We start from the raw sequence: 14,729 nt of genomic DNA on the forward strand, positions 1-14,729 counted from the left end.
CTTCCCACCTCAGCCTCCCAAAATGTTGGCATCACAGGTAATCTGTAGTTTTATAAAGCTTTGATTCTGATGCACAAAGACAAGACCCAGTGCATAATTCAAACAAATGAGTATACAATCTATTCTACTTTTGAAAATAATTAACTGAGATGCAGAGCATTCTTCAATAACCAGAATCAAGTTGAGAAGTGCATGAAAGGAGAAATCAACTGTGTTCCATTTCTATTCAAATTCTGCATAAAAATCTATTGCTGGTTCACTTATATCGAGAGAAGAGGAAACATACAAATCCACTCTCACTCTGTCTCAATGCTCTTCCCTTGACACAAAGTCTACTTGCTATAATTTCTAGACAAGTCACCTCTGGGCCATCACAAATAGTATATAATGTCTACATTACCTCTTCCTCCTTTGCATTCTGATCTGTTTCCATTGGCTCCTCATTTTCCTCAGACTTGTGTACCTCCACTAAGGATGCACTGGACACACTGAAAATGCCATGGACATTGACTCGAACTTTAACTTTCACTTTTGAACTGGAGCCATCAGACTGAGGGGTGACTTTCTGAACTGAAAACTGAGCTAGGGACATACGAGAGACAAAAGAACACATAACCAAAGAGGATGAATTCAAGCAGGAATATATGCCTACATTGCTAGATTATGTCTACTTTTCAATGATGGGTCAGTAACATGATGCTTTAAATAAGCAAAATGGGTACTCCTAAAATCTTATTAAAATCAGATTTCTCTTTCCTCTTTCACCTATAGTCTAACTCTTAATTATCTTGCCCCAATTAAGAACTCAAATATCTCCCAATTCTTTCATTTATTTCTATTTATCTTTATATGCTACTTTCAGATAAATTCCTAAAACAGATTTGTCACATTCTCCTCTATTGAAAACAAAACAAAACAGAACAAAAAAATAACACATTTTCTTGATTTCCAGAACTCTGACAAGTATGAGTTATCAGTTATTCCTGGTTTCATAGATGGGGGAAACAAAACAGGTTAACTTTCCACAGCTTCTAAATGACATTCAGGATACTCCTAATACTTTACCCACATATTCTAGGTCTTTATAATATAACTAGTTTCTCTCTCAACTAGTATTATTTCCAGATAAGAGTTTCCCAGAGTCTATAAAAACTCTAGATAACATGGTTCTAAAACTTAGATGGTTTGAAACTATATCACTGCACTTGTTCTTTTTACTATGCCAGCTCTCTGAGTAGAGTAAGTTTTTTTTTGTTTTGTTTTGTTTTGTTTTTTAAATGGAGATAGGGTCTCACTGTGTTGCCTAGGCTGGTCTCAAGTGATCCTCCCACATTAGCCGTCCAAAGTGTTGGGATTACAGGTGTGACCCACTGTGCCTGGTTTGTTTTTATTGTTGTTGTTGTTGTTTTGCTTTTTTATTTTATAATTTCCAATTCTTTACTTACCTATAGCAGGATCTGGATAGGGCAAATCTTGAGGAGAGCTGTAATAGGCCTCAAGAGTAAACGGTTCCTTTCTATAAAATGTAAGGACTTTAGAGAAAGGAGCAGCGTGATTTTTAGAAAAGACTTCACAGTCACTGAATGGAGGAAAAAGACAAAAACACAAATTCAGGATATTCCTAATACTTTACCCATATATTCTAGGTTTGTAATTATTATATAGTGATAGTTTCTCTCTCTTCTCAGTTGGCATTATTTTCAGATTATAAGAGTTCCCAAGAATCTTTATATATAAAATCAGTAAAAAGGAATATACATCAGTCAGCACATAAAAAGCACCAACGGCTTCAGCCTAATAGTGAATTAACCTTAGGTATATAAATGAGTAATAAACATGATACCTTGACCCTTCTTCAGCTGGAGAATTCCATCTCAGAGATATTGGATATGGTACTACATCTGTGATAGAAAATTCTCTGACTTTGAAAGCAGGCGATAAGATGGCGCACTAAAATAATAATTTTCAAAAATTCCATTTAACAAATACAGACATTATAAACTGATATCACTAAACCTACAAACAACTTCAGAAAATCAATGGTCTTTTTAAAATATTTACATTAATTAGCTGTTTCTGAACAGTTTTACAAACTTCTATCATGTCAACTACCTCAATAATCTAGCTATTCCTTATTTTTCCATTAACCCCAACCCTTATTTAATTGATGTACACTATTTCATATAGATGTAGGCAAAAGCCCAAACTCTAGTCATACTTCAGGCTCAGACTCACCTATGTTTCTAGTCAATTAATTCATCTTATGTGCTACAGAGGGCAATTACTTTCAGGAACATCACCTCTATTTTAAAACAAAGGTTTTGGAATCTCAACACCTTGAGATCACCCTGAGCTAACCCCAGGTTATTAGATACATAAACCACTGCCATCTTGTTATAATTATTTATAAATGGTTACCTATAAAAGAAAGAAAATTCACCTGCAATGCACAACCTCGAGTGACAGCTTCATCAGCATTTAGTGTTGTACTAAGTTCTTTACCAAAAAATTTGCTGATCTTCTCTTTTACTGCAGGGATTCGTGTAGCACCACCAACTATCTCCACTGCATAAATATCTTCTTTCTTTAACTCTATTTTTAAAGAATTAACAGATTTTTTTAAATGAAATAAAAGAACAATAACATCTTATGATGATTAAATTACTCAGATGTGTAACAAAACTCTACTCCCTCACCCGCCTCCACAATGCACATACACTCATGCCCACACTCACAGAGGCATGTGGCATCTAGAAACAAGTAGGCGCTTTGATTGTCAAAATAATGGGGGAAGTGTAGCATAACAGTGGGATTTAGGAGGTAAGGGCCAGGAATACTCAATGTCCTGTAGTGTATAGGTCCTAAATCTCTCATACAATCTCACACAAAGAAGTGTTAAAACATTTACAGACCAAACATTCAAGTATGCTAGCCATTATGAAAATAAGAGGACCTCAAAACACTGAGTTATTCTGACCTAGCGTTGAAGACAAAAAAAAAAAAAGGTACTGAGAATCATATCCAGCCACTCCAGTGTTCTAATCCAAGGCATAAATATACTCCATAATTAAAACACACGTGGAGGCCGGGCACAGGGGCTCACACCTGTAATCACAGTACTTTGGCAGGCGGGGATGGGTGGATCACCTGAGATCAGGAGTTAGAAACCAGCCTGGCCAACATGGTAAAACCCTATCTCTACTAAAAATACAAAAATTAGGCAGACATGGTGGCACATGCCTGTAATCCCAGCTACTCAGGAGGCTGGGGCAGGAGAATCACTTGAACCCAGGAGGCGGAGGTTACAGTGAGCCGAGATCATGCCACTGCACTCCAGCCTGGGTGACAGAGCAAGACACCATCTCAAAAAAATAAAATTAAAATAAAACACAGGTAAAATTTCTTGAGGTCAGAAAGAAAGAAGGTGTGTATCAAAGATCTGCTGTTGCTCATAAAATACTTCTTAATACCACCTGCTTTCCTGGTCACATTTTATCTAACAACCATTGATAATTTCTTGAGAAGGCTGTTTAAAGAAATGGGATTTCCCAGTGTGGAAATAAGCCCATTTGCCACCATCACTAATTAAAGAGGAAAGCCTGTGCCAAGCCTGTGCCAAGTGTATCTCAAAAATCTGAAATAGCAATCAACACAACAGTGAAGTCCAAGTAAACATATTGTCAAACAAAGTTTTTAGGAAAATTAGTATATATTCCTGAATCAAACAGCCTTTTTAGCCTGAGACAAAATTAAATCATCTTGTTAAATAAATATGTGGTTATCATACCTTCCCTTTGCTGCAGCTCTCATCCAGCTAAGGAATAATTCATTGACAGAAAAGCTTACAAGACTATAGTATCAGCATAAAGACAACTTTTATTACCATGAAATAACTAAGGCTTAAAACTTTCCATCTGAATTCAGTTTATTGGTGAAACTTTTATTAGATTTCCCTAGACATTTCAAAAGATTACTTTGGGCAGGGGGAAGATGTAGATAAAAAGAAGCTTAATATATCATCACTGAATTACTTACTACAATAAAAATCTGTATCACTGTTTGCAAAAATAAGATAATAAATAACAATTTCCAAAGAGTCTGAGGTACAAAAATACTTACTGGCTTGTTCCAAAACACTACGAAGTGGTGGCTCCACTCTAGCTAAGAGATCACTGCACATCTCCAGAAATTTGCCTCTATTAAAAAAAAAAAAAAAAAAAAACAGTACATTAAATCACATTCCACTGTTATGTGGACTGCATGGCTGCAATAAAAAAAACAGGTAACAACAAGTGCTGGTAAGATGTGGAGACACTGGGTTCCTCATACATTCCTAGGTAACAGAAAATTAAAATGGTGCAGCCACTTAAAGTGTTTGTCAGTTCTTCAAGATGTTAAACAGAGTTAGCATATGATTCAACAATTCCAATCTAGGTATATAGCCAAAAGAACAGAAAATACATGTTTACACACAAAACTGATCTATCAATGTTCACAAGCAGCCACTTTGCTCCTAATAGCCAAAACTCAGAAACAACCCAGATGCCTATCAACTGTATGCAGCAATAAAAATAAATGAATATAATAAGAGGAACTGATGCATATTACAACACATGAAAACATTATGCTGGGTTAAAGAAGCCAGCCAAACAAGAAGACATATTTATGTGAAATATCCAGAATAGGTAAATCCGGAGAAAGGAGACTAGCAGCTACCAATGACTAAATGGAGGCAGAAGAGATAGGAAGGACAGCTAATGAGTACAGGGTTTCTCTCTCTTTTTAGGCAAGGTGTCGCTCTATTGCCCAGACTGGAATGCAACGTCAGTGAGCTCCCAGGCTCAGGTGATTTTCCCACCTTAGCCTCCTAAGTAGCTGGGTCTACAGGCATGTCTTTTTCTTTATATTAATATACATTTTCAGATGTTTTAGGTTTACAGAGAAAGGTTTAGTTTTTTTGATGAGAAGAATCCCCATATATCCCCTCCTCACCCCCAGCCTAGTTTCTCTATTAACATCTTACATTAGTATGGTACATTTGTTACAATTAATGAGTCAATGCTGATAGATATGATAATTTCTATTCGTGTTCTGAGTTTTAACAATGTGTAAGTATTCACCACTTCAGTAACATACGGAATAGTTTCACTGCCCTAAAAGTTCCCGTGTTCCAACTATTCATCCCTCTCTGCTCCAAACTCCGGGTAACTGACTGTTATATATTGTCTGCATAGTTTTCTGTTGTTGTTTTTGTTGTTTGAGACATGTAGCAGAGGGGGTTTTCTGGGGCTGCTTGTCCCTAACAAGACAGAGTTTCCCTCTTGTTGCCAAGGCGGGAGTGCAATGGCACAATCCTGGCTCACTGCAACCTCCACTTCCCGGGTTCAAGTGATTCTCCTGCCTTAGCCTCCCAAGTAGCTGGGATTACAGGTGTGCACAACCACACCTGGCTAATTTTGTATTTTTTTTTTTTTTTTTTTTTTAGTAGAGATAGGGTTTCATCATGTTGGTCAGGCTGGTCTAGAACTCCTGACCTCAAGTAATCCACCTGCCTCGGCCTCCCGAAGTTCTGCGCCATCATGCCCAGCTGTCTGTAGTTTTGCCTTTTCCAAAATGACAGAGTTGGAATCCTATGGTATGCAGATTTTTCAAATTGGCTTCACTCACTTGGCAATATGCATTTAAGGTTCCTCCTTGTCTTCACAGCCTGATTACTCATTCATTTGTTTCTTTAAGAAGGAGTGAAAATGTTCTAAAATTTAATTGTGATGATGGCTGCCAAGCTCCACAAATATACTTGAAAAAAAAAAGTTTTAAATCATTGAATGATACATGTTAAAAGGGTGACTTCTGGATGGGTGCAGTGGCTCACTCCTGTAGTCCCAACACATCAGGAGACTGAGGCTTGAGCCCAGGAGTTCAAGACCAAACTGGACAACACAGCAAAACCCCATCTCTACAAAAAATACAAAAAATTAGCCAGTAGTAGCTTAGTAGGTCACACCTGTAGTCTCAGCTACCCAGGAAGCTGAGACAGGAGGATCACCTGGGCCTGGGAGGTCGGGGCTATATTAAGCCATGATCACACCATTTCACTCCAGCCTGGGCAACAGAGATACTATCCCAAAAAAAGCGGGGAAAGGGGGTTTACTTTATTAAATTACATCTCAATAAAAAGAATAGTAGGCCGAGCACAGTGAGCCACTGCGCCTGGCCGGCAGAAGTTTTTTGATAGTTTCTTTTTAAAAAGCTCTATCGCAACATGATTTACGTGCCATAGAATTCACCCATTTAAAGTATGTAATTCCAGTCCAGGTGAAGTGGCTCACACTTGTAATCCTAACACTTTGGGAAGCCAAGGATGGTGGCTGAGCTCAGGAATTTGAGACTAGCCTGGGCAATATTGCAAAATCCTGTCTCTACAAAAAAATACAAAAATTAGACAGGCATGTCACTGCACACCTATAGTCCCAGCTACTTGGGGGATGGAGGTGGGAGGATCTTCTGAACCTGAGAGATTGAGGCTGCAGTGAGCCAAAATCGTACCAACTACACTCCAGACTGGATGATAAAGTGAGACCTTGCCTCAAAAAGAATTTTAAAATTAAAAAGATAAAAATAAACTATGTAATTCTTAACTTTTGGGCATGAGGTTTGGTACAAAAATATTTTTAAAGTATACAATTCAGTGACTTAATACGTTCAGAGTTGTGCAAGCACTGCCACAATCAATTTTAAAACATTTTCAGTCTAAAAAAGAACATTTTCATCACCCTTAACTGTTACTTTCCTCAACCCCCACAGCCCTAGGCAATCACTAAATCTACTTTCTGTCTCTATAGATTTGCCAATTCTGGCCATTTCATATAAATGGAATCATACAAAATGTGGCCTTTTGTGACTGACTTCTTTCATTAGCATGAACTTTTCAAGGTTCATCCATGTTTTAGTATGTATTTGTATAACATTTTTTTCAAGTGCCAAATAGTGTCCCATTGTATGGACTTAGCATGTTTTATTTACCCACTTCTTCATTAAGTTGATGAACATTTGGGCTGTTTCCACTTTTTGGCCACCATGAGCAGTGTGATGAACATTCACGAGTTTTTCTGTGGACATGTTTCCATTTCTCTTGAATATGTATCTAGAAATACAGCTGCTGAATAATGTGATAATTCTATGTGGATTTTTTTGGTTTCGTTTTTGAGAGGGAACTCTGTCACCCAGGCTGGAGCACAGCTGTACGATCATGGTACACTGCAGCCTCCATCTCCTGGGCTTAAACAATCCTACAACAAAACTAGGTAACGAAATATGCCCACAAACCTCAGAACACATATAGGAAGAGACAAACCACCCACAACTACAATTCCTGCTTAGTATCAGGTCTGTGCAAAATAAACAGAAGGAAACAAAAGGGTACATAATTGACCTGAAAACTCCAGAATAACCTAACTCAGAGGGCCAAACTGAAAACAGCAGCTGAAATCAGCAGGGCTTGGCATGCTACAAAACAAGAGTAAAAGGCCTTCAATAAGGTATTTTCAGGGACCAGAGCAAACTGGGACCAACCTAAAGTTACCTTGAAAAAAAAAAAAAGAACTACACTGAAGAAAAACTACTGACAAAAAAAATCCAAACAAGGCAAGACAACACAGTAAACACAAAAGAAGGTAAGAGGGAGGGAAAACATCTCAAAAAGCTAAGCCACATTTTAAAACTATTTCACAAAAAAAAAAAAAAGGGCTCACACCTATAAACCCAGCACTTTGGGAGGCCAACGCGGGTGATCACTTGAGGTCCTAGCCAACATGGCAAAACTCCATCTCTACTAAAAATTAAAAAATTAGCTGGCCGTGGTAGCATGCACCTGTAATTCCAGCTACTCAGGAGGTTCAGGCATTAGAATCATTTAAACCTAGGAGGCGGAGGTTGTAGCAAGCAGAGATCACGCTCCAACCTGGATGATCTACTGAGATTCTGCCTCAAAAAAAAACAACAACAAGAAGCAAATCTATGGAGACAGAAAACATATTGGTAATTGCCTAGGTATAAAGGGAAATGAAGAGTAAATGCTAATAGGCACAAGGTTTCTTTTTGGGGTGATAAAAACATTCTAGAATTAAAAAGCCGTCACAGTTGCACAACCCTGGAATTATACACTTTAAAATAGTAACGTTTTATGGTATGTGAATTATATCTCAATAAAAATGATACAGAAAATGAAATAACAAATCAGAATGAGAAAAACCTAGAAAAGAAATCAGAAATAAAAAAATAAATGTCAGGCCAGGCACAGTGGCTCACGCCTGTAATCCCAGCACTTTGGGAGGCCAAGGTGGGCAGATCATGAGGTCAGGAAATCAAGACCATCCTGGCTAACACAGTGAAACCCTGTCTCTACTAAAACTACAAAAAATAAGTTGGACACGGTGGCACACGCCTGTAATCTGAGCTACTTGGGAAGCTGAGGCAGAAGAATCGCTTGAACCCAGGAGGCAGAGGTTGCAGTGAGCCTGGGTGACAGATCAAGACTCCGTCTCCAACAAAAGTAGCTATTTTTATTCCAAAAAGAAAAAAAAAAGAATCAATGTCAAAAATGAAAACTAAACAGTACACAAGAACAATGCCATGAAGGATTGGACTAAAAATGGCAAATATAGAAAACAGACAAACTAAAAAAAAAAAAATAGAAGATAGGCAAGAAAGATCCAACATAATTATGTAGGAATTCCCCCCAACCCCACCCAAAAAAAAAGCAAAACACAGCACTAGAACAGAATACTAGACAATATAATTCAAGAAAACTTAAGAAAATTTAATTAAACTTAAATTTGTAATGTCAAATTATATAATGAAAAGCCACATTGCATACCTGGAATAAAACTGATGCAAAATATCCAACATCAAAATAAATATATTGTAGTAAAATTATTGATTTTTTTTTTTTTTTTTTTTTTTTTGAGACAGGGTCACACTCTCATCATCCTGCCTGAAGTGCAATGTGTGATCATGGTTCACTGCAGCCTCAACTTCCTGAGTCCAGGTGATCCTCCCAACACCACCTCCCAAGTAGATGGGACTACAAGTGAATGCCACCACACCAGGCTATTTTTTTTTTTTTTTTTTTTTTTGTATTTTTAGTAGAGACAAGGTTTTGCCATGGTCGGCAGGCTGGTCTCTAACTCCTGAGCTCAAGCCAGTCGCTCGCCTCGACGATCCAAAGTGCTAGGATTTCAAGTGTGAGCCACCACACCCAGGTGGATTTCCAAGAAAAAAAAATATCAAAAACATTTGGGCATCTAAGCAAACGGAACAAGTGACAAATATCTAAAAACTATGCAGTTACACTTTAACAGCAATGTTATATACCAAAAGAAAATAGAGTGCTACTGCATTTAAGATACTGAAGGAAAGAAAACATGAGCTAAGAATATTCTATCCAGCTAAAGTGACTTTTAAATATAAACATGGGATTCTCTCTTGTCACCACCATAGAAGGAATGCTTTTCACCCTCTGCTATGATTTTGAGGCCTCCCCAACCAAGTGGAACTACATGTGCATTGCCATTGCAACTTCTCTTCTCATGAGTCTGATATGTGCTATGGCTACTTATGGAGTATACAAGCAACAACAGCCTGGGTTATCCCATTCTTTTGTTACCAGATCTTTGATTTTGCCCTGAACACCTTGGTTGCAATCACTGTGCTTGTTTATCCAAACTCCATTCAGGAATACATACGACAACTGCCTCCTAATTTTCCCTACAGAGATGATGTCATGTCAGTGAATCCTACCTGTTTGGTCCTTATTATTCTTCTGTTTATTAGCATCATCTTGACTTTTAAGGGTTACTTGATTAGCTGTGTTTGGAACTGCTACATCAATGGCAGGAACTCCTCCGATGTCCTGGTTTACGTTACCAGCAATGACAATACAGTGCTGCTACCCCCGTATGATGATGCCATTGTGAATGCTGCTGCCAAAGAGCTGCTGCCACCTTACGTGTCTGCCTAAGCGAAGCTGAGGGCAGCAGCTTGACTCTTTTGACATCTGAGCAATGGTTGTTTTTTCACTTTTGCAAGGAGCTCTCTGAGCTTGTTTGTTGCTAAAATGCTACTTTTAAAAATGTAGACGTTAGTTAGGTTGAAACCTGTACTTTTCAGCATATGCTTTACTAGAACACTGTGATAGATGAGCTGTAGAATTCTTTCTGTAGGATTCGGGGTGTAATGGGCTTCACTAACCTTCCCTAGGCACTGAAACGTCCCCCAAATCTGATGGACCCAGAGTCAGAGAAGTTTGCTTTTGTACCTGCTGGGCTCCAAAGATAGGCAGTCACACTTTTTCTCTCTACTCCCTCTATTTTGAAAGTGTAAAATAAAATCAAAAGTAGACAACTTTTACTTAAGCCATTCCAGTGTAGAGAACAAAACCTTATGAAAACAGAAATGCCAACTGTGTAATCATTGTTCTAATTAGGTAAATAGAAGTCCTTATATATGGATTACAAGAATTTGCCCCATAGCATCCTTTATGACTTAAGTTCAATGACAGTTTGCACTTGGTGGTATAGGATTTTTCTCCATGGCCTAAATCAAGACCATTAGAAAGCACTAGGCGGTGGGAGCAGTAACCATCTGATGACTGTTCTCATGCATCCGGGTCCAGGGACATGGGGCGACATGCCTCGTCTGTGTTAGAGGGTGGGACGGGTGTGTTGGGCGCTGCATGGGACCTGGTCCTCCTCTACTAGATTCACATCCCAACCCAGGGCCCACTTTTACTAAGTGTTCTGCCCTAGCCTGGTTCAAGGAGGTCATCCAGCTGACTTTATCAAGTGGAATTGGGATATATTTGATATACATTTGCCTGACAACTTGGAAAAGGGTTTTCCTCCTCCTTTCCCTGAAAGGTACATTCTACTGCTTTGAACTTCCAAGTATGCCTAGTGACCTTTTAAAATGTAAAAGTTTTCAGAAAAATGAAGGTTGCTTTCCTTGTATGTGCTTATTATCTTGACTACCTGAACTGCATGGGATTTTTATATATTCATATGTTCCAAAGTCAGCAACTCACCTGTTGGTTCATTACTGAATGTGCTATAAATGAAGTCTTTTGCAATTAAAAGAGATTTGCCCACATCCAAAAAAAAAAGGATAAACATGGCAAACTGTCATCAACATGCAAGAACTTAAAGAACACTATTCACATGTGCTATCCCTTAGGAATCTGCAAGAGAATGTCCTTCCAACAATCAAAACAATAACTTAACATAAAAATACTAGTAATCTACTAAAATAATCTAAAAAATTGAAAATCAATGCTGATAAAGATGTGGAGAACCTGAAACCCAGTACAGTGTTGGTGGAGTAATCACTAGAGATTCCTCAAAAAGTTAAACATAGAACTGCTGTATGTGCCAGCAATTCCACTCCTACGTATATATGTAAAAGACCTGAAAACAAGTATTTGTTTACAAATGCATAGCACTATTCACAATAACTAAAAAGTAGAAACCCAAATGTCCATCAGCAAACGAATGGACAAATAAAACATGATATATCATACAAGAAAATAGTATCTGCCCCAAAAAAAGAAACAATTAAGTACTGATAGATAACCAAAAAAACAATTAAGTAATGATAAAGACTACAAAAAAAATTAAGTACTGACACAGACTACAATGTGGATGAACCTCAAAAACATTACACTGAGAAGTCAGACACAAAAGCAGCCAGACACATATTACATGATTCTATTTATATGAAATATCCATAATAGATACACCCACATAAACAGAAAACAGGCTGTTGATCACCAGGAGCCAGAGATAAGAGGAAACAGGAAATAATCACCTACTGGGTATGAAGTTTTATTCTGGGGTGATAAAAATGTTTTTCCATTACATAGAGTTGGCCATTGTACAACCCTGTGAAAGTATTAAATGTCAGTGAACTGTTTATTTTAAAATGGTTTATTTTGGGCGGGCGTGGTGGCTCACGCCTATAATCCAAGCACTTTGGAGGCCAAGGCGGGCGGATCACCTGAGATTGGGAGTTCAAGACCAGCCTGACCAACACGGTGAAACCTCATCTTAAAAAAAAAAAAAAAAAAAAAAGGTTTATTTTATGGTATGTGAATTTCACCTCCATTTTTTTTTCTTTAACAAAGAAACTGTTAATTAAAAGAAATATAATGTCAAATAATCTGGGCCAGATGCAGTGGCTCACACCTGTAATCCTAGCACTTTGGGAGGCTGAGGCAGGCGGATCACCTGAGGTCAGGAGTTCGAGACCAGCCTCATCAACATAGAGAAACCCTGTCTCTACTAAAATTACAGAATTAGCCAGGCGTGATGTCGCATGCCTGTAATCCCAGCTACTCAGTAGAATGAGGCAGGAGAACTGCTTGAACCCAGGCGGCAGAGGCTGCAGAGAGCCGAGATCACACCATTGCAATCCAGCCTGGGCAACAAGAGTGAAACTCCATCTCAAAAAAAAAAAAATCTGGTTTCATTGATTTAAACAAAGGTGAGTGTTAAAGACTAAACGAAGGAGACCAGGCACGGTATCTCACACCTGTAACCCCAGCACTTTGGGAGGCTAAGGCAGGCAGATGGCTTGAGTTTAGAAGTTCGAGACCAGCCTGGGCGACATGGTGAAACCCAGTCTCTACAAAAAAATACAAAAATTAGCCAAGCATCATGGCACATGGTGTAGTCCCAGCCACTTCAGAGGATGAGATAGAAGGATCACCTGGGCCTGAGAAACAGAGTGCAGCGAGCCAAGATCACACCACTGCACTCCAGCCTGGGTGACAGAATAAGGCTCTATCTCAAAAAAACCAACAACGACAAAAACACATACTAAATGAAGGCTATAATATAGAACACATAAGAGCTATTATTTTCTAATGATATAGATACAGTATAACTTTTTTCTTTTTTTTGGATACAGTGTCTCACGTTGTTGCCCCAAACTAGAGTACAGTGGCTCGATCTCAGCTCACTGCAACATCCAACTCCCAAGTTCAAGCAATTATCCTGCCTCAGCCTCCCTAGTAGCTAGGATTACAGGTGCCTGCCATCACACCCAGCTAGTTTTCGTATTATTAGTAGAGATAGGGTTTCACCATGTTGGCTAGGCTGGTCTCAAACTCCTGACTTCAAGTGATCCGCGTGCCTCAGCCTCCCAAACTGCTGGGATTACAGGAGTGAGCCACCACACCCTGCCACAGTATAACTATGTTTTAAAAACACTACAGAGGCAAGGTTAGTTTTTAAAAAATTTAAACTACTTAACAAGTATCTACTTAGCTCTTACAAACACATAACATTTTACCAACAATTTCTGAAACATACTTGCTTACCTCCAGACTTCATGGAACACACATACACACACACAAGACAGCTGCTTAATAAAAATGAAAGCTATCATTTGCAAGTAGGGAGAAAGGGGACTAAAAATTTGGATCCAAGGCAACAACAAACATCATTTCAATTTTTTTAAAAGATAGCTCAGGCACATTTCTCCAAACCATCAGTCTTGCCTGAATTCTACCAGTAGAGTTCACAGTCAAAAGAACATCTTACTCCCATCAACCAAGCAAATGAACCAGGTAACAATAACACTCTGGATGTTTCTAAAGATCACTCTGAAATGTCAATTACCAGGAATTCTTTCAGGACTATACAAAAAGAGCTGTCACCCCCAGGTGACAAATCTTTCAAAAAAAACAACTTCAGGCTGGGCACAGTGGCTCACACCTGTAATCCTAGCACTTTGGGAGGCCAAGGCGAGCGGATCACCTGAGGTCAGGTATTCAAAACCAGCCTGGCAAACATGGCAAAACCCCATCCCTACTAAAAATACAAAAATAATTAGCTAGGCATGGTAGCAGGCACCTATAATCCCAGCTACTCAGGAGGCTGAGGCAGGAGAATTGCTTGGAACAGAGTGGGGTCGGGGGGGCAGGCAGAGGTTGCAGTGAGCTGAGATCACGCCACCTTACTCCAGAGCCTGGCTGAAAGAGCAAAAAACTCCATCTCAAAAAAAAAAAAAGAACAACTTCTCAATCACTGAGTAAATTCAATTTAATTTAATTCTGCACTACAGCACTTTGCCCTGATTTTACGAAAATCTTGTATATAACAAATGCATATGTAAAGAACTACCAACATGTTGGAACATTCAATTAATCAGAATAAAAACACTGGTCTACATTATTAGAATAACCAGACCCAACTTTATATAAAAAGCAGGGTCCTGAATCACTTCTAATTTTTAAAATAGAACCAAAATTATCATATAACCCCCATGATGATTTTAACAATTAGCTAAAGGTTAATAAATGTGAAGAAAAATCACTATTCACTTTAACATTGAAATTGTAATACACTTACCTATTCATAGTTCCAGATACATCAACATCATTCATAAAACATTCAATGCTCAAGGGGAGATCTGAAGCATTTGCACTCATCAATTTCTTGAGTTTCTCACACTCTTGAGAGAGTCGTAATAATGCCCGGATTTTGGACTTTATGTCTAGTTTGTATTTCTTCCCAAATTCTTCACAGAAGTGATTTACTAACACTTCATCAAATTTTCTGCCTCCCAATGTTGTGTCAAATGCAGTGGCCAGAACCTTAGGGAAAAAATGAGAATCTAACAATTAACCAATCAATTTGGAAATGGATGAGATACATTGACCTGGGAAGTTATTG

General features: G+C 38.4%; 2 protein-coding genes across 3 annotated transcripts in view; one reads left to right on the plus strand and one right to left on the minus strand.

The window, feature by feature from the left end:
* HSPA4 (heat shock protein family A (Hsp70) member 4) overlaps nucleotides 1–14,729 on the minus strand; it is a 63,172-nt gene that overhangs the window by 20,471 nt on the left and 27,972 nt on the right. For both annotated transcript variants that reach the window (XM_008991277.5, XM_002744593.7), the window contains exons 7-12: nucleotides 14,406–14,650; nucleotides 4,120–4,196; nucleotides 2,441–2,592; nucleotides 1,844–1,950; nucleotides 1,446–1,579; nucleotides 401–582 (exon numbers count right to left, since the gene is read on the minus strand). In XM_008991277.5, coding sequence (XP_008989525.1) covers nucleotides 401–582; nucleotides 1,446–1,579; nucleotides 1,844–1,950; nucleotides 2,441–2,592; nucleotides 4,120–4,196; nucleotides 14,406–14,650 — 897 coding nt within the window. The remainder of the gene's footprint in view (nucleotides 1–400; nucleotides 583–1,445; nucleotides 1,580–1,843; nucleotides 1,951–2,440; nucleotides 2,593–4,119; nucleotides 4,197–14,405; nucleotides 14,651–14,729) is intronic.
* Nucleotides 9,558–10,059, plus strand: LOC100895310 (lysosomal-associated transmembrane protein 4B-like). The gene is given in 2 exon segments (XM_078364844.1): nucleotides 9,558–9,633; nucleotides 9,636–10,059. Coding segments are annotated over 2 exon segments (459 nt in total). The 3' UTR covers nucleotides 10,019–10,059.

The sequence above is a fragment of the Callithrix jacchus genome, chromosome 2 (genome assembly GCF_049354715.1).
Source record: "Callithrix jacchus isolate 240 chromosome 2, calJac240_pri, whole genome shotgun sequence".
Lineage (NCBI taxonomy): Eukaryota > Metazoa > Chordata > Mammalia > Primates > Cebidae > Callithrix > Callithrix jacchus.